Below are 20,214 nucleotides of genomic sequence, written 5' to 3'. Positions count from 1 at the left end.
ATCCAACGTTAGGTTAAAGGTGTTATCTTTTTATTTATTTATTTTGACTAAAGGTGTTGGAAGATATATTTGATTGTTGAGAGTTTAGTATACAGCTTTGGTGATTGAGTTCAACTTGGGTGGTGCATATGAAATATTCCTACTTCACCCCCACAAGGTTTGTTTCAGTTCGTCTCTTTGCTCTGGTGTCAACTTTGTAGGGAACTTCACCTCAAATTTGATCTTAAGATCACCCCTATTACCAGGCTCCTTTGCGATTGGCATTCCTTCCCTAGCGACGACAAGCTCGTAACCTGGGTTGATAATATCGGTTACGGGCAATGACAAGTAACGGCCATCGAGAGTAACCAGGTTTATTGTTGTACCCCCAAGGGCATCTGCCAGTGACACCCTTTGGTAAACAATGAGGTCGTTGCCATCTCTTTTGTACAAGTCATGGGGTTTCTCATCGATTACGAATACGAGGTCTGCCGGAAGCTGATTCGGCAGCTCGTTTCCTTTATCCGAGAATGTTATCTTCGTTCCTGTCTTCCACCCTGGCTTTACATCAATGGTTAATATTTCCGATTCCTGAACTTGCCGCCTGTATGATCTCAAAAAGATTGAATTTCAAGCATTCAATAAGATTCTGTTACTAGTTTTTCAGCAAGAAAACGAAATACGGATAGAAAGGAGAATGTCACAAAGCATGTAAGAAATAGACTCATTCAGCATTCATAAGATATGAAAACATTTTTGGTTCTTTCTTTTCCCCTCTCAAGTTCAACGAAAATGCATATTTGGACTGTCAACTCACTGGAACTAGAGCATCATTGATGATGGCAAGAGATTATAAAATGTAGGTATTTATGGGAAATTCAGATTCAGAGCAGCAGCAGCTAATTCATGTTAGGAGATGCATATTCATACCCTAAAGCATTGACAACGGTTCTAGAGATCTTCATCCTCCTTGTTGATCCAGTGTACAACTCCTCAAGGCTGCAAGGCAATTTGCTCTCGACCGGTGGAGGTTTCCTGTTGTCAGTGGAACTAAACCCTCCCAACTTCCCTCCATCAGAGTGGAATCGACCAGACCGACCAGGTCCAAATGACCCGAATCCGAAGGGACTATTTCCAAAGAACTCTGCAAATATGTCCTCTGCATTCCTAGGATTAAACCCATTTTGTCCACTGCTTCCCTTTCCAAATGATGGTCCGCCACTACCCGCCGGCGGCATATCTTTCAACCCTTCTTCACCGTACTGATCATAAACTGCTCGCTTTTGAGGGTCACTCAAGACCTGAATCACAAAATCAATTTAATTCTCAATTTACATCTTCATTTTCAATCTAAAAGCAAATCCCAATAAGAACAAATGGACAAGAGATCACGAATACTAATTTAGTGCAATGCAAAATGCAAAATAAACTCCTCTAGTTCTTGCTAGGATGCAAATTAAATGTAGGAATATTCAAATAGCTTCATCTCATGTTTTTCTTCCGTTAATGCCTGCCTATATAGTTTTTCCAGAAAAAATAAAACCCTTAATCTCTTCAAAGCTACATCAATTAACAATTTAAAGAGAGCAGCAACTGCAAGATAAGGAAAACGAGGGACAGGAACAACTTGCCTCATAGGCTTCAGAGATCTGCTTGAACTTGGCTTCAGCTGCATTTTTATCTCTAGGGTTCTTGTCGGGATGCCATTTCATTGCCAATTTCCTATATGATTTTTTTAGATCATCATCTGTTGCATTCTTCTCCACCTTTAATATGTTATAATAATCCACCCCCATTGTTCTTTAATCCTTTCGGCAATTTGATTCGATTCCTATAAATCGTCAAAGAGAAAAGATTAATAATTTGACCAAACCCAGATTCATAAAACACCAGCTTTTACCTCTTCTATAAATCCAAATTCTGCAAAACAAGATCTATAAATTTAACTGTTTTGGAACATGAAAAATGGAGATTTTTGATTGCAGACAACAGGAACATTGTCCAATCAAAACCTCCGGTTATTGAACAAGAAAAGACCAGAAGATGAAAAAGAAAGAATATGAAAGGGGTCGAGAGATTTTTTGATCATCTCTGGGGTGAAAGTGTCTGCCTTTCTTTGGTTAAAAAGTAAGAGCGTGTTCTACGAACATAATCAAAACTAACGGCAATCAAACCGTCAAATTGCTGTTTGTCCTTTTTGTTTTTTTGGGTTATTGATTGCTGTTTGGATAATTAAACCGTCGAATTGTTGTCTGGTCTTTTTTTTTTTTTGATATTTAGTTGCTGTTTTGATAATTAAACCGTTAATGGTAAATGATTTAGAGTTATCTTTGAACAATTACACTTGTTGTACTTATCGTAGATTAATAAAAATAATCATACAAGTATAATACTAGCATGAATTAAATGAACTCAGTGATTAAAAAATTATTCTTATTTTTTAAGATCGTAGATTTGAATACGACATGAGTACGAGTGTTCGATGTAAATGGGTAAGAATTTTGAATGATCATATAAATTAATCGGTCCGTATCAGATTTTGCTGGTTTGTATTTCGAAGAGAGAGCATTTCAAGTTGAAACAATGATCATCACATGCATGTGTGTTACAGGGATTTCGTTCAGACATTGAAGCCGGACCGTAGGCTGCAGCATTGAACCTTTTAGTGAACAAAGCTCAAGTCAAGTGAATGGCAAAGCTATACATACATGCAACAACCTTAAACCCTTCAAATGTTTACAGCAAAGTACAATAATGAACCTCCCTGGTTGTGTACACTTTGTTATCCACATACACAAACCTTTTGATTTAGTCGGTCAGGGAGGCAATATATGATTCCATAGAGCCCGACGACGAAGACGCACCACCGGTTTCACCTGCCGCATTCGTCGGTCTACGACCAGCAAAGAGTGTTGAAGACCTCGATTCGGTGACATCACCGATGTCCAATGTCACGGGAAGAGTTTCGGCAGACTCGACAGTGTACATCTGAACCAAAAGAGAGCTGGAAGTGATGTGAGTAAGAATAATAGAAGCACACAATCACATACCGAATGAAAATCAATCACATAAAACAATGTAAAAGATCAAAGGGGAGGAGAAAAAACAGGTAGAAAACTCCTTCATTTGTAGACACCAACAACATGATGGGATCGGAAATTGCACAGAAGAATGATTAAACAGCATTCATCCTCCTATGGCTCGAGAAAAAGAATCCAGATAATCATATTTATATAAATTATGAAACAAAGATGGGCAAAATTTACCTCAGGTCGATTAAGCCTGTCAATAGTGGCTTCCGGGTCTCGATTATTTTCCAAGTACACGTTCAGAACAGACTCACTGGATAACCAAGCAAGAAACTCCAAATCCTTGTTGAAATCCTCATATGAAACTGTAATCTGCTCGGCACTCATTTCACCAGGATTTCGCATCAAAGAACAAGGTTCAAACCAAGCAGCAGCCTCATTGCCAGGCTTGATATCTTTAACAGTTGGATCCTTCTTTTTGGCAACAGGTACGTATGATGCTGCATAGGCATTCAAGGAAGAAACACCTGCCTTCTTCATTGCCTTTGCGGAACAAAAACAACAGACAAACACAAACTAAATCAGATAAAAAGAAGGGCAAAATGCATAAGAAACGAGATTTATCAAGAAAGGGTTTATATGGTCGAAGAATGAGAAGGGGAATCGAAAGAGAAATTACCAGAATACTCGAAGCGGTTGAAGATTGGTTTATCATTTCTTATTATTAGAGTAAACAATTAATTCTCTCTTTTTTATATATATAGAAAAATAATTGTTTCGTTATCTTTTACTGGAATGGGACATAGTATCCATTTTCTATAAAAACAAACAGATCTATTTTAAGCACAACGGTTAGTCGTCGGCGTGTCCTTCTCGACAGTGGTCGTAAAGAAATTAAGGCCGAAGCACAGATAAAATACCATGGCTTCTTCTTCTCATGAAACTAAGCTGTATTCCAGCCGGAAAGTGATAGCAAAGCAGAATAAAGAACCGATTTTAGATCAATTCCAATTAAATCCTAGAATAATCCACCAAGTAGGCACCCAAAGACGATCATATCGACACCTAAAGACAACAATACCAGCTCGTGAGCTACATGACGCTGCATGTGGAAATGTGTACCCGGTTGATCACCCAATCATGACGCAGAAGCACTGGTCCTCACTTTTAACAATAATTATAATCAGTAACAGGTTGTTTCGCTATATCAAACATAAAATTGTCCCATGCACACAAAAAATACATATCAGAAAGAAAATGTAATACACAAATATTTTCAAATGTCCTCGTCCAAATAAGTTTTAGCCAAAACAAAATAAAAAGTCAGAGCAATGTGTCCCAAATCCATGATAAATGAGCAACAGTAAGATCCAAAAAGTAAAAACAGATGAAACTTTCTTCCAGTCCATTCAAATAAAAGTAAAACAGTCATCCTTTTAGCCCACTGTTTATTTCACATTGCCGTACAACAACGAGAAATACATGTTCATATGTATACGTAACGTAGATCAAAAAGGGTGGCCTTTACCGCACTGGCTGCTGGTTGTAATGGTTCTTCTCTTTCTTCTTTGCAGCAGCAAGCCTTGCACTCCTTGCAGCAGCCTCTTGTGCAGCAGCTTTTGCAGCAGCATCCATCTCTTTACTGGATTTTTTCTTCTTCATAGATGCCATCTTCTTTAGCCGCTCTTTCACATCAACAGCTGATGCATCCTCCTCATTCTGCTCATTTCCAGCGGCTTCATCTGGCTCATTGGTGGCAACTGTACCAGTTGGCTGATCTTGTGATTCTTTACCCTCCTTTGATTTATCCTTCTTTTTCTTCTTCTTGGCACTTTTAGACTCTCCTGGAGGGTTTTCCTTCTTTTCTCCCTCTCCATCTTTCTTTTCTTGTGCAACTGCAGATACAAGAGATAATGACCTAGCTCAGAGAGACTTCCAGTGTATAGATATTTGAGCAAAGGAACTATTCTGGACTAGAAAAGCCATCTTCATACAGGTACAGGCCTCTTTACAGCTAAGCAAACAACATATAACCTTTAAAAGGATAACATGTAAATATAAAAAAGTTGCATGCATGGGATTGAGAGAGATATTTTCAAATTTTCAAGCTTGGACTCACAAACAACTTTAAGGTCGTCATGCACTACATCCCAATAGACGATGACTGAATAATAAAACATTGTTTTTCAAAAAAATACCATCTAAGATTTGATACTACTGCTTTCAGAGCTCAACAAAGTAAAGAAAATGCCAGCTTTCCACCAAAACCAGGGGAAAAATGCTTGAAGCAAATAATTAGAGTACTAAAGGAAGTAATAGAAGCACCAAGTCAGCTAAATTACCACGTGACTCATCCTGGTCACTGCTTTCCTTCTGTGTAACTGCAAAATCAGCAAGAAGAGCCTCCAGCTCAGCAAGTTCTTTCTTCTTCCTCTCTTTCTTTGAAAGTTGTCTTTCTGGTTCCTTAGGTGGTGCAGGAGCTTCAGGAACCTTTTTTGGTAAAGGCTCTGGGTGTACTTGAAGCTCTGGTTCCTGGTCATGATCTTCCTCTATATCATCATCACCTTCATCTAAAATATCTTCTTCACTATCACTATCCTGTCATCCCAGATCAACTAAAAAGTTAATGACAAATGAGAGATACCTAATGAGAAAGCAAACTAATTTCCATCATTCCTCCTGTATCAACTATAGCCATCCAAATTAACAGGATAAATATGCTCAAAAGACATCCTTATTGGTAGGATAAAAAAATGCATAAATGAGCCTGACACTTGGGAGGGCCCACCAGTAAACTGAGTTGGATCCCTGCAAACAATAGTAGTCGGCTAGTCGCAATGTTACATCTTATATGCCGTTCACTTATTCAAACAACTATGCCCTTTTTCAACCTTAAATTGCAAGAAGTGTTCGATAAACTTCCACTTAGAACAGAACGAATAATTTAAATTTTGACACCTTAAAGATCTCAGCTATTTATGTGAGAAGACTACGAAAAAATCTTTAAAGTTCCAAAATCAAACTAGAGGAATGGCAAGATGTACCAGTATCCCTATATAATCTGTCGACAAGGAAAACAAGATTCAGAAAAATCCACATCAAATAATAAGGCAGGGTGTGAAATAAATGGTGTTCCCATGAAAAAAGTCAATAACATAACATAAATGTCTAGATTTGGGGAAGCTTACAACAAAGCGATCTAGTGGTGGAGGATAAAATAAAAGGAAGAGAGAGAGAGAGATTACTTCAGTTCCATCAGACTTGTGATTCTTTTTCCTATTTTCCCAGAGTAAGGTTTCCTAATAAATAATGCTAACATGATTCCTTTCTTCACACATAAATCGGAATAATTAGCATTCTAAGGATTTCCATTCTAAAAAAGTGCATTCTAATTATAAACAAACGTCCAATCTTCATCTTGAACTTGCATGATTTTATTTCACTAGCGGTAAAAAGATAGATAATTTTCATGTACTACTAATTTTGCTTGGGTAAATCCATCATTGATTTAATGGCATAGACCTCTACCAGTTCCGGGGAACTGTTTGGAGTTCCCATAAATACCATTCAGCACCATTCATCATTTTGTCAACTTCAGTAGAAGTGTAGAACCTTCAAAGGAATTTCCTCGAATAACTTCTAGCAACAATGAAGACACATGTAGAAGCATTCTCATATCAAACTGCTCTCACCAAAAATAACTAACAATTTAACATGAAGACTACAATAATTTGATTTGAGATATAAGAACCCAAACATCTGGACCTGAGGCCGAATTCTATAGAAAATTATGCTATCCGTTTCAGCTATAAAACCATTGACCAAATTACTGAGTGCTAAAGTTCATTTCCAATCATCAACCACACTGCTTCCATTCCACAATTTCCCATAACATAACCATCCACAATCATTCAAATAACGAAAAATAAAATCCAGCTAGAACTTTAAAATTTGACACTAACTGATTCTATAGCAATCAAATAGAAAAGAAAAGAAACCAATAAGTTAATTCACCTCTAAGTTGAGGATCTTGTCTTCGTGACTCTGAGACGGCTCAGATGGTCCCCAAACGGACTGAGGAGGAGCTGTTGTGGCATAATAATCATCGTCGTCTTCATCATCGACATCGGCCCACGATTTGGCAGTGAGCGGAGCTGGAGCCCAAAAGACCTGCGGCTCGGGTTCTTTTTGCGGTTGCTGTTGCTGAGACTTGGAAGAAGATTTTTTAGAAGAACCTCGGTCCTTGTCAGACTTCTTCTTCTTCCTAAGAGTTTCGAGAGCAGCAAACACGTTGGTGTTGTTGATCACCATAGATCCTTCGTCTCTCCTGCTTCCTCCTCCCGCCATCTCCCCCTGTTTCCCTCAAATAAAAAAAATCTTTTCGACAAATAAAGGATTTTTTCCTCTTAAAAGTAGTAATAAAAACGCGGAGATCGAGAAGTTATAAAGATAGATTTGTTTTTTTTCTTTTTGAATGATCGTTTAGGGTTTGTTGTAATAGGAAGCAATCGGGTACAAGAGGGGGGCGTTTGTTTGTCGGGAAAGGGAGTTCAGGGTTAGAAATGAAGCGTTTTTTATGCAGTGTGTAGGGTTAGGTTATACTAGGAGCGGAGGAGATAACGCAAGTTAGGGAACGAAATCGAAAAATTCGAAAAATTTATACGAATCGAGTAAAATGGTTCGGTTTGATTTGGTTTGGTTTTAAACGGTTTAATTTTTGGTTCGGTTTAAAGGTTTCATTTTTTTGATTCGGTTCGATTCAAGTTTTTCATATGGAACCAAAAAACCCGAACCGTTAAAAATATCGAACCGAACCAAAAAAACCGATTTCGATTTTTTCGATTTTTTAACTATTCGGTTTCGATTTCGGTTTAAATATTGAAAACTTGTTTATTTTGGTTCGATTCAATTTTTGGTAAAAAATCGAACCGAACCGAATACACCCCTAACGCTGGGTAATCTAATAATGCATTGAAATTGGGAACGTGGATGAGGTGGACGAAATCCAAACAATGTAGGTTTTTTTAAACCCACAAATGCCCAAATTCACAAATATTTTCTGGATATTACAATATGAGGTAAAATCTTGAACCTCCGTATGACACCGACCAAATACTAAACCGACCCCTTACCATCCTTACTTGAACCTCCGTATGACACCGACCAAATCTAATTCTACCTTGTTTGTTTGTAGCAAATGAAAACGAGATCTCCTTTTGCACCCGCAAATCTTGAACGTCGAAAACAAAAAGTTAATTACATTATGTCCCTAGATTATGATATTTATTTTAATTTGATTGTTAAACTTTTGAATATTTCAATTTTATCTCTAGATTATAACTCTCATTATAGATTAATCTTTAAACTTTTGAACATTCCAATTCTGTCTCTAAACGATGACCCACATTTTAAATTAATCCCTAAAATTTTGGATCTTTCAAATTTATCTCCAAATTCATCTAAATATGCAATTAGTTGCAACCATAATTGAACCTAAATTTTATTTTTCTCAAACCTATAATAATATAATCGCATATTGACAGTGCTGATGCTTTTGAGCTGGTAACTTCAGCCTTCACGGATAGCCCATTCGTTTTGGTATGTGGTATCTTTGGTTTGCTTGACAGGTTGATTTTAAACTCTGTTGGGGCCTAAGGATGCCTTGATTCCTATTATAATTTATATATTCGATATAATTTTAGTTTAATAGTATTTTGGTTCATATAAAAGTGGATATTTAAATTTACAAAATAAAAAATATTAAATATTTAATCAAGTAGGGGGCCGAACTAAGGAATGATAAGTCTGTGTTCTTAAAATTTTGGTCTAATTACAATTTAGATCATTGTAAGTTTAAATATTAGACAAATAAAAAGTTGTCTTGTGAATTTTGAGTTTTATATATATATATATATATATATATATTTAGGGTGAATACAATGTAGTATTTGTACAAAGATTTTCAATTATTTAACAATGAACGCTCATACCCTTACATACACAGTGCTCGAGCTCGGATTCTCAAAGATAACAACAATCTCTTAATCACACTAAGATCACTTAGTTCGTGCTGAATTTTTAGTTTAAATACCTAATAAATATTTACATTTTCCTTAAATGATCTAATATTTCGATCCTTATCAATATTTAGTTCCAGTTCCATCCCTGCATGATTGTTGATTTCTTACCAAAACTAAATGATGGAGCTGATGGTGATCTTAGAATCCTCGACAATAGTCCTACGAAAGTTTTCGAAATCTTGGAAAGGGATGCGACAAGGCCCCCTTACTTGCGATTGTAATTTGCCTAGATTCTAGGCTTATATCTATTCGAAAAAAATAAGAGAATAGTTTCGTAAAGTAATTCTAAGACTATGTCAATTATCATATTTATTTAATTTTTTAAACTTTAGGTAGAGTTTGTAAATTTAAATTTTAAATTTGATACAAATAAAATATAAATCTAAGTTTTAAAATTTTCATTTTCAACCGAAACATTAAAGCATATGTATCATAACTTAAGAACACCAATGAAATTATATTATTTTTTAATTAAAAAAAGTCTAAGTGAAAAAATTACAATTTTACACGATGAAAAGGAGAACTAAATACATCTCTAGACATAAAATCAACTAGTTATTCGGGGGTGGTTCAAAGATTTCAAGAGATTCATATCATATTTAGTTATGAAATCGGTTGTTGAATCGGTTTTACAGTTTAGCAGAATAAAATGTACCATTTATATTTTCCGACAAAGGCTATTAATTACACGAATTAGAGAGTGTAAACTAACGTTAGAGACTAGCGTAAGAAGCTTGTCAACATCTGTATTGTCGGTTTGGACGATAACATGTTTGAATGAAATTATATTTTTTATTAAAATATATCAAATTATAACATTTTTAATGCTCTAATTCAAATCGTATAATTTATACAATATTAACATGATAAGGTTAAATTATTTATATTAATTATAAAATCAGTTGATGAAAATAATATCGTGGGATTTTGGCGGTAAATAAGCGAATTTTAAACTAAATATAAACGAACTCAAGGCTGTTTAATTCACTTTAATTACAAAGAATATTGAAAAAGAAGAGAAACCATAGAAATGCTGGGAAATAAAGGAAAGGGAGGAATTATATTCCAATAGCATCAAAGAGAACAACATGATTAATACATTCAGGTTCGTTCAGAAAAAATCAAATCGGATTGGGGTTCAATAAGGCCCATTTAGCGAGAGAATGAGCCACTCTATTGACCTCTCGACATACATAGTGGACTTTAAAGGAAGAATTTCCATCGAGCATGGAGCAGGCTTCATTGAGCAACAATCCGATAGTAGAGAGATCCTGGGTCTTGTTCGAAGTCTTGTTTGCCAGTCAGTTAACCACTGAGATAGCATCTCCATCAATGAGGACGTCGCACCATCCATTCTCGACCGCAAAGTTGATTCCCTGGATAAAAACACATACTTCTGTTGACTCCGAGGAGTTAGGGGGTCAATTCGTCTAGCCACACTTCCTAGGATCATTCCATGGGAGTCTCCTCGGCGAGTTTAAATAGACAACAACCCCGTTTGCAGGTCTTGGTGGGAGGAGCACCCCCTCTAGAACTCGCACGTGGAGTTGCCCTACCCCAAGCTCGATTAAAATTAATGTGGATGGTGCGTTATGTCCTAATTCACATAAAACAGTTGAAATTGTTTGATTTGTTTGTATAGTTTGGTGATGCCTTGATAGGGCTTTAGTTTTGATTGTATTGGTACTTACTGATTATAAAAAAATGTAATTTAATGAAATTTAAAGCTTTTAATTTATACCGCAAGCTAATATTAAATTAAATAATCTAAAATATAAATTGTCCCAATATAATTTTATTTTTCTAATTTTAATAGAAAACTATGAATTTTGTAGTATTGCCTAATCAAGCCATGCATACGTTATACGTAGGCCAAGAAATAGTAAAGAGAAATCTAGTGAGCAAAATTCAACGGCTCAAAAAGGGTCATCTAACCTTTTTTCCCGGCAACTTTCGCTCTTCTTGTTAGTTTGATGGTTTCTTTTCAATCATCTTCTCAATTCCTTGTTTTCTCTCCGCCTAATAATGAAGGTGTAGATATTAATTTTTTTCCTAAGAAAATTTGATTTTCTCAATTCACCAAATGGATCTAACAGAGCTTGAAACTTAGCATTATCATGTTCTTATATATCAAAACGATTGTATGCGTGTTTAGTGATTTGGGGTTCTGAATCGTTTTGGATGAAAGAAGGATAAAATTGTTGTTGTTGTTTTTGTCTGGAAAAAAATGCGGGATAAGAAGAAATTAAAGGATGATGAGAGGATCGAGGAGACAATTCGATCTCTTCTCAAACTTCCCGGAAATAAAAGATGCATCAATTGCAATCTTTTGGTACACTTTCCCCTTTCTCTTGCTTGTTTAGATAACTTATTTGTTTAAATGTTTTCTAGGGTTCTAATTTCCCCTAAAATTCTCGGTGATAGCATTAAAACATCGATTTAGAAAGCAAATTAAAATCTTAACATTGATTAACTTTTCTTCTCGCAGGGTCCCCAATATGTTTGTACCACTTTCTCGACTTTCGTTTGCACCACCTGTAGCGGACTACAGTAAGTTTTAGTATAAGTGTTCCTGCTTCTATTCCATTTTCTTAAGTCTGTCGAGTTAATTTTTCAGAATGAGGTTCTAAAAACTGCTGCCATTTGATATTTGACTGTAAGCATTGTTTAAACTATATCAGTAGGGAATTCACTCATAGGGTGAAATCAGTATCAATGGCTAAATTTACTGAAGAAGAAGCGAGTGCTCTTCAAGCAGGAGGAAACGAGGTCCGCAATGAACAATCACTGCTGATATCTTTGATTCCAGTTTCTTGTTTCTAACTTGCTTCTCGTGATTTTTGCAGCGAGCAAGACAAATTTACTTTAAGACATGGGATCCTCAACGCAATTCTTTACCCAATTCCAGGTAATCAATCATTTTTTTTCACTGGATTTGTTTATGCTTCATTAATAATCTGTCCCGACTCATAAATGCTTGCTTTCAGTGACCTTCCTATGCTCCGGAATTTCATCAAGCATGTCTATGTGGATAAGAAATTCACCGGCGAGACGATTCCAAGTCCGGGATTGGTAATGATTCTGGTTAACCTTTTATATATACATATTATACTTCTATGTCTCTTTCTTGCCATAGTCGGTCAACTTATTAAAGCTGCTAGTTTGACAAGTTTGGGACACATTAATTTTTTAATGGTGGCATAGTTTAACAAGTTTTTTTGGTGCTCTCTCTCAAATCCCACTCCGATGTTTACCTTTAATAGATTTCTCTACAAATAATACAGCGATACAGAGCGCAATCCCCTGAAAAGAAGAAGGTCATTGTATTTACTAGATCCAAAACTACACTACATGAAGGTAGACATGAATACGGAGGATCTAGTCCTGCTGGAGCTGTTAGGGTTATCTATACTGAGCCAAGAAGTCCTCGACTTCCCCAAGAAAATTCTAGATATGAATTTTCTCCTAGAAACCATAGGCAAATTGAGATTATCGATAACAGGCGCCGATACGATGGTCCTGGAAATGCCATAAGAAAAGATAACCCCAGCATTCCACAGGGTGAACATGTGAGAAGCAGGTCATCTGACCACCTAGATAGGGTTGTTTCTCCAGTGGTGCGCCCCATTAGAGATATTTTGGAAGAGAATGTTCCTGCCTTACAGGTGGGTGAACATTCAAATGAAAAAACTGGAAGGGACCTTGATGCTCCTCCTGCTCAAAACCAGGTAATTTTGCCCACTTCTTTAGGTAATATGACTCTAATGGCGTTCCCTTTCAGAGGCTTGTTGTTGATCATTTTTTTTTATTTTGGTTCTAAGAAACCAAATTGATTAGTTTTAGTAGCACACACAATGATGATTCAGAAATATACAACAGGCAAGTGAACCTAATTCAGATATGAAACTCTAATAGGATTTCGTGTGCATATTTGAATCATTTATTTAGTATTTGTGAATGAACAATACATATAAATTGATTTGTGAATGAACTAATGATGGGAAAAAAAGATCTTGATTTCTTGGAAGGATCATATTTTTTCAATTGAAAATTTTAGAAGTTAAAATTTCAAATAAATTAAAAGAAGAAAGATAAAAAACTAAATTTGAATATGTAAATTAAAATTGGTGAGACACTCTCTTATAGAATAGTTAGTTCTAAATAATGGTAGGATTGAAACGTATAACTCTCTAAAGATAATGATTTTAGCAATTTAAACAATAAAATAAATATATTAACACATTATAAATTTATAATGCAATTGAATACTCATAACTTAAATAAAAAAATAAAATAAAAATTAAGCATATAAAATCCTAAAATATTTTTTTAGGTAAATTGTCTTCACTAGAAGGGATATAATTTGAGCTTCACATTTAAACAGTTGAACAGTTCAAAAGAAGATATTTCAACTAAAAAATGTTCGGATATCATTAAAAAAATTATCACAAGTTAACTGACTTCAATCTTAAAGAGAAACATAAATAATTCATCTAAAATAAATTGTTTTACTACTCCTATAAACTAATTTTAATTGTTCCCCGAGAAGCTGTGGATGACCGAACTGTATTCCATCATTCCATGCAGCGGTTCAGAAGACTATTCACTTATGCTGTTATTTTTACGCTTCGCAGAAGAACTCATCATCATCTAGTGGCATGGAAAGCTTGATTGATTTCAGCATGGATGCTCTGCCGTCAAATGCTGAGGCATCACCAAATTTGCTGCCGGCGCCACCGTCAAGTGATGTTGGTAACCAGACAGATGAACTCTCTTCAAAGGGAAAAGCAACTCCGGAATCCAATGCAAACCCCTTGGATCTTTTTCTATTTGATCTTTCAGCTCCCTCTATGGTACCTGTTGATAATGTGTCAACAGTACCAGGCAGTGCAGGTGCTCCACCGACTGCTTCCGGACAGAACATTTCATTAAACAGTATGTCTCCAGCAATACCTGAGGGTCAGATTTTAGCATTGGCAAGTAAAAAAGGCTCCTCACCAGTTCCACCAGCTATCAATGTCCCACAAGTACAATCCCCTTACGGGCATGTCTTTCCCAGGATGCAAAAGCATGCAGAACAAAGTCCTCGAACAGTTGAAGCATTGAATAACCAGGTTATCATTGGAGTTGATTAGAAGTTGGTGGAAATTAGAGAAACCTGAAGAACATGCCCCGTAATTTGATAAAAATGTGTGAAGTCCATTTCACTTGCTAATTCTGTTGCCTCATGTTCATATTTGCAGCCTGGTATGTTGTTGCCGATGCACAATGCTCAACAATCTTCCAATTTATCCACTGAACAAATTTCCGATGCCACCTCAAAATCAGCTGAAGAAACTAGTTCTAAAGACAGAGTGAAGCCTCTTTCAGCAGAAACAAAGTCTAGTGGAAGAAGGGAACTTCCACAGGTGATGATTATATTCTGTTTTATGTGACGTTTATGAATTTTCTTAACAGTGTTTCCTTCCATCCCTGCAGGATCTCTTTACTGAAAGCTATGGATCCTCCCCTGGAGCTGGGTTTGATTTGCAGTTTTATTCTAATGCAATGGTATCCCGCGCCATAGGAATTTCAAATCCTATGACTTGTATGTTAATTATTTCTTGACTGACATTTGGAATTCGCTAAACTCTACGTATGCATATGTTCTCAGCCTGCAGCAGGATTTACAAGCATTGCTAGGCCAAATTCATTTGATCTCAACAGTGATGTGACTCCAGCACATGCCCCACCTGTAAGAACCGCATCACAAACTTTTCCCGCCTTTGTTGGTGCCACTCGACCTTTCTACTTTGAGTTACGTTAATGAAGTATTTTTCGAGGTTGCAAGAGTTCTTATTTTTGTTCTAATACACTGACACCGACGTCAATGTCTCTGAAGTATCTTCTGCATCTGTTAACTTCCTCCGATTTCAAAATGTACATGCCTTGATTGTTGTTTGTTTTGTAGTCTCCTTCTTTGGCATCTCATTCATCCAATATTGCATCTAAGATTACTCCGGAATCACCCTTCACACTGGCAATGCCTTCTGGTAAACTCAGTTCTCCTCTAGTCGTGCTAAAAGTTTATATTAATACGATATTTCTCATGCTTACATGGAGTTTATGATCCTAGGTGCATACATGGGGAATCAGTAAAACCTTGGAGTTCCACCTTCCAGGTTACATTTCATTCTGGCACTCTTCTATTATCTGCAGTTCTGCATCTATCAGATATATTGAGACAATTTAAAAGTAGTGTTTTCCTTGAGCTCGCATGCATATCAAGTTTTGTTAAAGAGGATTTTGAATCACCATTGCAGCCCACAAGGAATAGGTGGCTCTGGCAGTGGTAAACTCAACTCGGTTTCTTGAATGCAACTCAAGAACCTGCCGGAGTATCAAATCCGCCCTACAAACTTCTCATAGCCATTATTTATTTTCTTTCTTCCCACTTGGTTTGATCCCTTTGTCCTTTTTCTTTAGATTTTTCTTTGTTTATATGACGACTTCATCATTTTATAATTACTGTAATCCTGTAAGAGTATTGCTACATCTACATCCACAGGAATCCAAATATGCCCAACATTTCTTGTTATGATCATTTTCTTCTTACGTTATTGATTGCTAACTATCTAAATTTGAAAAAGAAAATCGTGTTCAAACAAGTTAAGACTTTGTTTGTTAATTTTTTAGCCATGATCAAGCAATACAAGTGACCGCCTCCATTGTTGTAAACTTCCCCTTCAAACAATCAGTTATACTCAGTTAACTTGCACCTGAAGTAAAATAGTATAAGCAGCACAAAGAAAGTTGCCAACACAACCCAAAGCAGTCTCCAATACAAAGAACTAAACAAAACTGTGCAAAATTATTATTACATTTACTAAAGTTTCCTAAAAAAACAACCCTCAAAGTATCAAGTAACTGGCGAATGAGTAGTGTAAAGGGATAGTATTCTTTTCTCCAGAGCCTCTTCAATTAGGACCAGTTACCACATTGATGATCCATTTTTTTATGTTGGGAGAAGTTTCTTCAATCCAGCTTTACCGAAGAAAATAAATAATGCACGAACCAGAAAGACGAAAGGAATCCAATTGTGCCCGTTGCAAACATGACTGCTAGAACCATGAAGAGAGAATACCCCAAGTAGAGAGTCGCAGACACAGGTCCGCTCAAACTCTTAAGATCGAATATGAGATAATTTATGGAGTACAAGAAGATGTAGATAGCAACTGAACCTGAAGCAAAGAAGGACTTCCACCACCATTTCCAGTCCTCCACACAGAGATGCATGTAAGTTAACACCAAAGATACTTCAGCGCAAACCACAACAAGCAGGATCAGAACAATGAGCAGAAAGCCAAAGACATAATAAACTCGCCCCATCCAAATGCTAGACATGATGAAGAAAAGCTCGATGAAAAGCGTACCAAAAGGAAGAGTCCCAGCACCAAGAACCAACAGCCAGGATGGGTACTTTTGAGCTGGAATTTCCCGAGGAATCTGATTGGTTCGAACAGGGTATTCAATATGAGGTGCTTTAGCCCCAAAGTATCCACCAACTAGGGTGAGTGGAACCGAGATGCAGAACCAAAGTAGAAGTAGAATAACAAACAGAGAAAATGGAATAGCTCCTGTGCTGTGACTTCCCCACAACAGGAAATTCAAAGTGGTTAGTATCAGGAAGGCAATGCCAGGGAAGAAACAAGCAGCCTTCCAAGCGACAGAAGCCCATCCTCTGTGATCGCCACAGCCAATCGTTCTCCAAAGACGAACTGAAACATAACCAGCTGCAATACCAAGAATCAGGTAGAAAAATAGCATACCAGTAATAAGAGTTCCACGGGATGCTGGTGACATAAATCCGAGAGCAGCAAATAATATTGTTACAACAGCCATCCCAAGGATCTGAACTCCATCCCCAACCATAACACACAAAAGAGCAGGATTAGATGGGGCACGAAAAACATCCCCGACAACTAGCTTCCACCCAGATAACTCCTCGGTCATTTGTGCTTGGGCCCTGTCAAGCTCCTCATAACGGGTAAGATCCCGCCTGACGGTCCTTAAGAAGATCACAAGGACAATACCAGCAAGGAAAGTGATCACCATAAGAGAATTCAAGATTGAGAACCAATGAACTTTGGATCCCTCCATCTTCAAATAAGCATCCCAACGAGATGGCCACTTAATATCACTCTCCTCAAAAGCTACCTCATAGGTGAAGACAATTGGCTCTCCTTCCTTGATGGGCATTGACACACTAGTTTGGTCACATTTAATCGGAGATGGGTACTTTTCATACATTTTCAAGTTCCTAACCAAGTTACCATTATGCATGACATTGCAAGGAACCACCTCAAAACCAACAACCATATACCCAGGCACAGGTGATCCCCCATTGTCAATACCAGGAATAACCTCAGCCTCCCCCGTCCCCATCATACGTGCCACATTCGTCTCCTCGTACTTATGAACAAGCACCTTAAATTTCAAATGATTAAACACATAATAAGCGTCCTGAACCTTAACCCCAACAGGATATCCGGTCCACCTCAATGTAAGACCTTCCTTCATAGTATATCTTATTGCAGGCAAATTTTCTAGAATCAAGTTAACTTGATACATCTCATCAATCCTCTCCTTCAGCAACCTAAAATCATCCGCCGATAACTTATCGGATTGACACAAGAAGATCTGAGTCTCATTTGTATACATCTTAAACCTATACGGCGAGTTCTCAATCCGATCACCCATGAGAAGCTCACCAAGGTTCTCAGCACTATCCTTAACACCCTCTTTTGGCTTACAGAAGGGTAAACTATAATAGCTAAAGGGCATTTCAGTGTCAATGGAAGTTATAGAATTCACTTTGACAGACAAGTAGCCTCCAACCAAATGTTTGTGAGGGTAACTACCAGGCAGATAAAAGCCATATCCAGATTGAATTATCAAACACGTTGCAAACACCCAGATCCCAATATTACCCATTAAGTCCAAATTTTATCAGATCAGGGAAAATCCAGATCGAGAAATGGGATTATATGCAAAACTTTAAGAGAACTTCGATGTTAGGTTTGAAGTAAACAAAAATCTAGCAGTAATATTGAAGAAACTATGGAAGGAGGAATGGATCTGACTAACCTTTAGAAGGAGAATCAGGATCGCCTGAGAGAAGGAAGCAAAGGGTCTCTATGAAGAAATTTGAAGTCCAAACATACAGAGATTTGGGCCTGTTGATTTTACTTGTTAAACCATAATTAAATTTCCAGAGGGAGAAATAAATAGTGATGGATGGCAGGATAATGGGTCTTATACGACTGCGTTTCCCGGTTTCTGCTTAAATCAATTCACTTGGCTAAAATTCAAAATCACATTACTTTAATACTTTACCTTTTAATTATTTTTTAAATTCAAATTCCTCTCGAATTCTAAATTAAAACTCAAATGAACTTGAATACCTGGAAATTAAAAAACAAAATTTTCATGTAAAAAAAATTATTCACTCACACACATATATATATATATATATTAGGGTTATTCCAATCAAGTGTCAAAAAGAAGAATTAAATTTTAAAAGTGTATTTAATTGTAAACCACAAAGTAAAAATATAAACAGATGCCAAATTGACATTGTTATATTTAAAAAAAGTTAAATAACATTCTTTTTGTTGAATTTTATTCTCTCTCTTATTTTACTCACCGTACTTTCAATTTTTCTAATTTGATCACCGAGCTTTACAAATTTAATCATTTTGCTCACTCAATCGTTAGCTTTTTAACGGTGTTATGACATGGAACAATTATCAAAATAATGTTGTTTTGAAAAACTCAAATATACACCAAAACAACGTCGTTTTGAATCCTCTACTTTCCCCCTATTTTTTTCTCTACTTTGAAAATAAAGTGATCGGTTGTCGTCGTCGTCAACTGTCTACAATCGTTGACAATGGTTGTTCCGTTTGGTCTCAAAATTCATGGGTCGGTTCGTCTCAACCCCTGAGTCCAAATCTGGTGGTTGTTTCACCGAAAAATACCACAAAATATGTGAATCTCGACTGAAATGTTTCGGCTTTCTCACTTTCAATCTCCAATTCGTGGATTTCAGAGCAAGTTCCGACAAAATGGTGGCCGGATTTGGACTCGAGGTGTCGAGGTGAAGCAACCCATGAAATTTGGAACCAAACGACCACCATCTACGGCGGTCGACGGTGACCCGCGGTAGCATTCAGCCACTTTCTGTTTCTATTTTATAGTTAGGTAAGTAAAATATGAGAGAGAGAGAGTAAAATTCAGTGAGGAACGATGTAATTTACTTTTTATATTTTCAATTGTTTTATATTAAATAATAAAAAAAAATGGCATGTCATCACAACGTTAGAAAGATAATCGAGTTGTGAGCAAAATGATTAAATCTATAAAATTCAGTGAGTAGATTAAAAAAAATAAAAATAAAATGAATAAAATATGAGAGATAATAAAATTCAATGAAGAACGGTGTAATTTATCATGCGAAAAAATTATCTGCAGCCTGTATTGGCTTTTTCAATTTTCTTTAAAGTAAATGGGTCGACTAAACTTAAACTTATTGGGTTTTGAATAACGAATCTCCTTTCTTACTTTTTGTAAATCTTTCATATTCATAATAACATGGACAAAAGTAAACGTAAGATTTTATATTAAGAGTAAATTTAAACATATAAAATTTTAAGAGAGTAAATTTGAACTTATAAAATTTTACTATTGAAAATATATTTTCAATAAGTAATACATATAAAGATCTGAAATATATAGTAATTTTAAAATTTTAAGGGGAGGTGACCGCCCCCACCCGCCCCGCTTATATTCATCCCTATTTATAAATCTTTCATATTTTTTTTGACAGAAAATCTAAATTATTCATAATATATTTTTAAAAAAATGAAATAAAAATTATACTTGAATGTGATTAAATCTAAAACTTTAGAAAACACTAACTGAAATCTACGACCTTTAAAAACATTAATTGAACTAAAATTCAATTGACGTAATCTCATAATTTATTTTCAAATTTAGTTTATAATTCCGTCCTCCATGCAGTGTAAGATACATATAATTTTTTAGATAAAGTACACAAATGGTCCACCGGATATAGAATACTACTT

At 36.2% G+C, this 20,214-nt stretch overlaps 5 protein-coding genes across 6 annotated transcripts; 1 reads left to right on the top strand and 4 right to left on the bottom strand.

Annotated features, from left to right (window-relative positions):
- Positions 1–41: 41 nt before the first annotated feature.
- LOC120182179 (dnaJ homolog subfamily B member 4-like) lies at positions 42–2,090 on the bottom strand. Its single transcript, XM_039187178.1, has 3 exons — positions 1,611–2,090; positions 910–1,280; positions 42–583 (listed from the first exon to the last, which is right to left on the bottom strand). The coding sequence occupies exons 1-3, from the start codon at positions 1,773–1,775 to the stop codon at positions 145–147; spliced, it is 975 nt and encodes a 324-aa protein (XP_039043109.1). The 5' UTR covers positions 1,776–2,090; the 3' UTR covers positions 42–144.
- Positions 2,091–2,787: 697 nt separating this feature from the next.
- LOC120182129 (polyadenylate-binding protein-interacting protein 5-like) lies at positions 2,788–3,548 on the bottom strand. The gene is made up of 2 exons (XM_039187135.1): positions 3,246–3,548; positions 2,788–2,967 (listed from the first exon to the last, which is right to left on the bottom strand). Exons 1-2 carry the CDS (start codon positions 3,546–3,548, stop codon positions 2,788–2,790), a joined length of 483 nt encoding a protein of 160 aa, XP_039043066.1.
- A 733-nt stretch (positions 3,549–4,281) lies between these two features.
- LOC120182180 (nucleolin-like) lies at positions 4,282–8,956 on the bottom strand. 2 transcript variants are annotated; one of them, XM_039187179.1, is made up of 5 exons: positions 8,947–8,956; positions 7,023–7,385; positions 5,351–5,606; positions 5,207–5,209; positions 4,282–4,903 (listed from the first exon to the last, which is right to left on the bottom strand). In XM_039187179.1, the coding sequence occupies exons 2-5, from the start codon at positions 7,353–7,355 to the stop codon at positions 4,533–4,535; spliced, it is 963 nt and encodes a 320-aa protein (XP_039043110.1). In that variant the 5' UTR covers positions 7,356–7,385; positions 8,947–8,956; the 3' UTR covers positions 4,282–4,532. The 2 variants fall into 2 exon arrangements, with proteins under 2 accessions (XP_039043110.1, XP_039043111.1); XM_039187180.1 differs by lacking the exons at positions 5,207–5,209; positions 8,947–8,956 and having other exon boundaries at positions 4,283–4,903; positions 7,023–7,600.
- A 2,237-nt stretch (positions 8,957–11,193) lies between these two features.
- LOC120182176 (probable ADP-ribosylation factor GTPase-activating protein AGD14) lies at positions 11,194–15,607 on the top strand. The gene is made up of 13 exons (XM_039187173.1): positions 11,194–11,420; positions 11,577–11,638; positions 11,770–11,857; positions 11,935–11,996; positions 12,076–12,160; positions 12,373–12,753; positions 13,723–14,202; positions 14,332–14,496; positions 14,567–14,638; positions 14,742–14,822; positions 15,039–15,120; positions 15,204–15,249; positions 15,391–15,607. The coding sequence occupies exons 1-12, from the start codon at positions 11,316–11,318 to the stop codon at positions 15,224–15,226; spliced, it is 1,686 nt and encodes a 561-aa protein (XP_039043104.1). The 5' UTR covers positions 11,194–11,315; the 3' UTR covers positions 15,227–15,249; positions 15,391–15,607.
- Positions 15,608–15,884: 277 nt separating this feature from the next.
- Positions 15,885–18,293, bottom strand: LOC120182175 (transmembrane 9 superfamily member 11). Its single transcript, XM_039187172.1, has one exon. The coding sequence runs from the start codon at positions 18,059–18,061 to the stop codon at positions 16,103–16,105; it is 1,959 nt and encodes a 652-aa protein (XP_039043103.1). The 5' UTR covers positions 18,062–18,293; the 3' UTR covers positions 15,885–16,102.
- Positions 18,294–20,214: the final 1,921 nt, after the last annotated feature.

Source organism: Hibiscus syriacus, unplaced genomic scaffold, assembly GCF_006381635.1.
Source record: "Hibiscus syriacus cultivar Baekdansim isolate YM2019G1 unplaced genomic scaffold, ASM638163v2 tig00112632_pilon, whole genome shotgun sequence".
Taxonomy (NCBI): Eukaryota; Viridiplantae; Streptophyta; class Magnoliopsida; order Malvales; family Malvaceae; genus Hibiscus; species Hibiscus syriacus.
The sequence above is the reverse complement of the archived record's forward strand: the minus strand, read 5'-3'. Positions and strand labels throughout refer to the sequence as shown.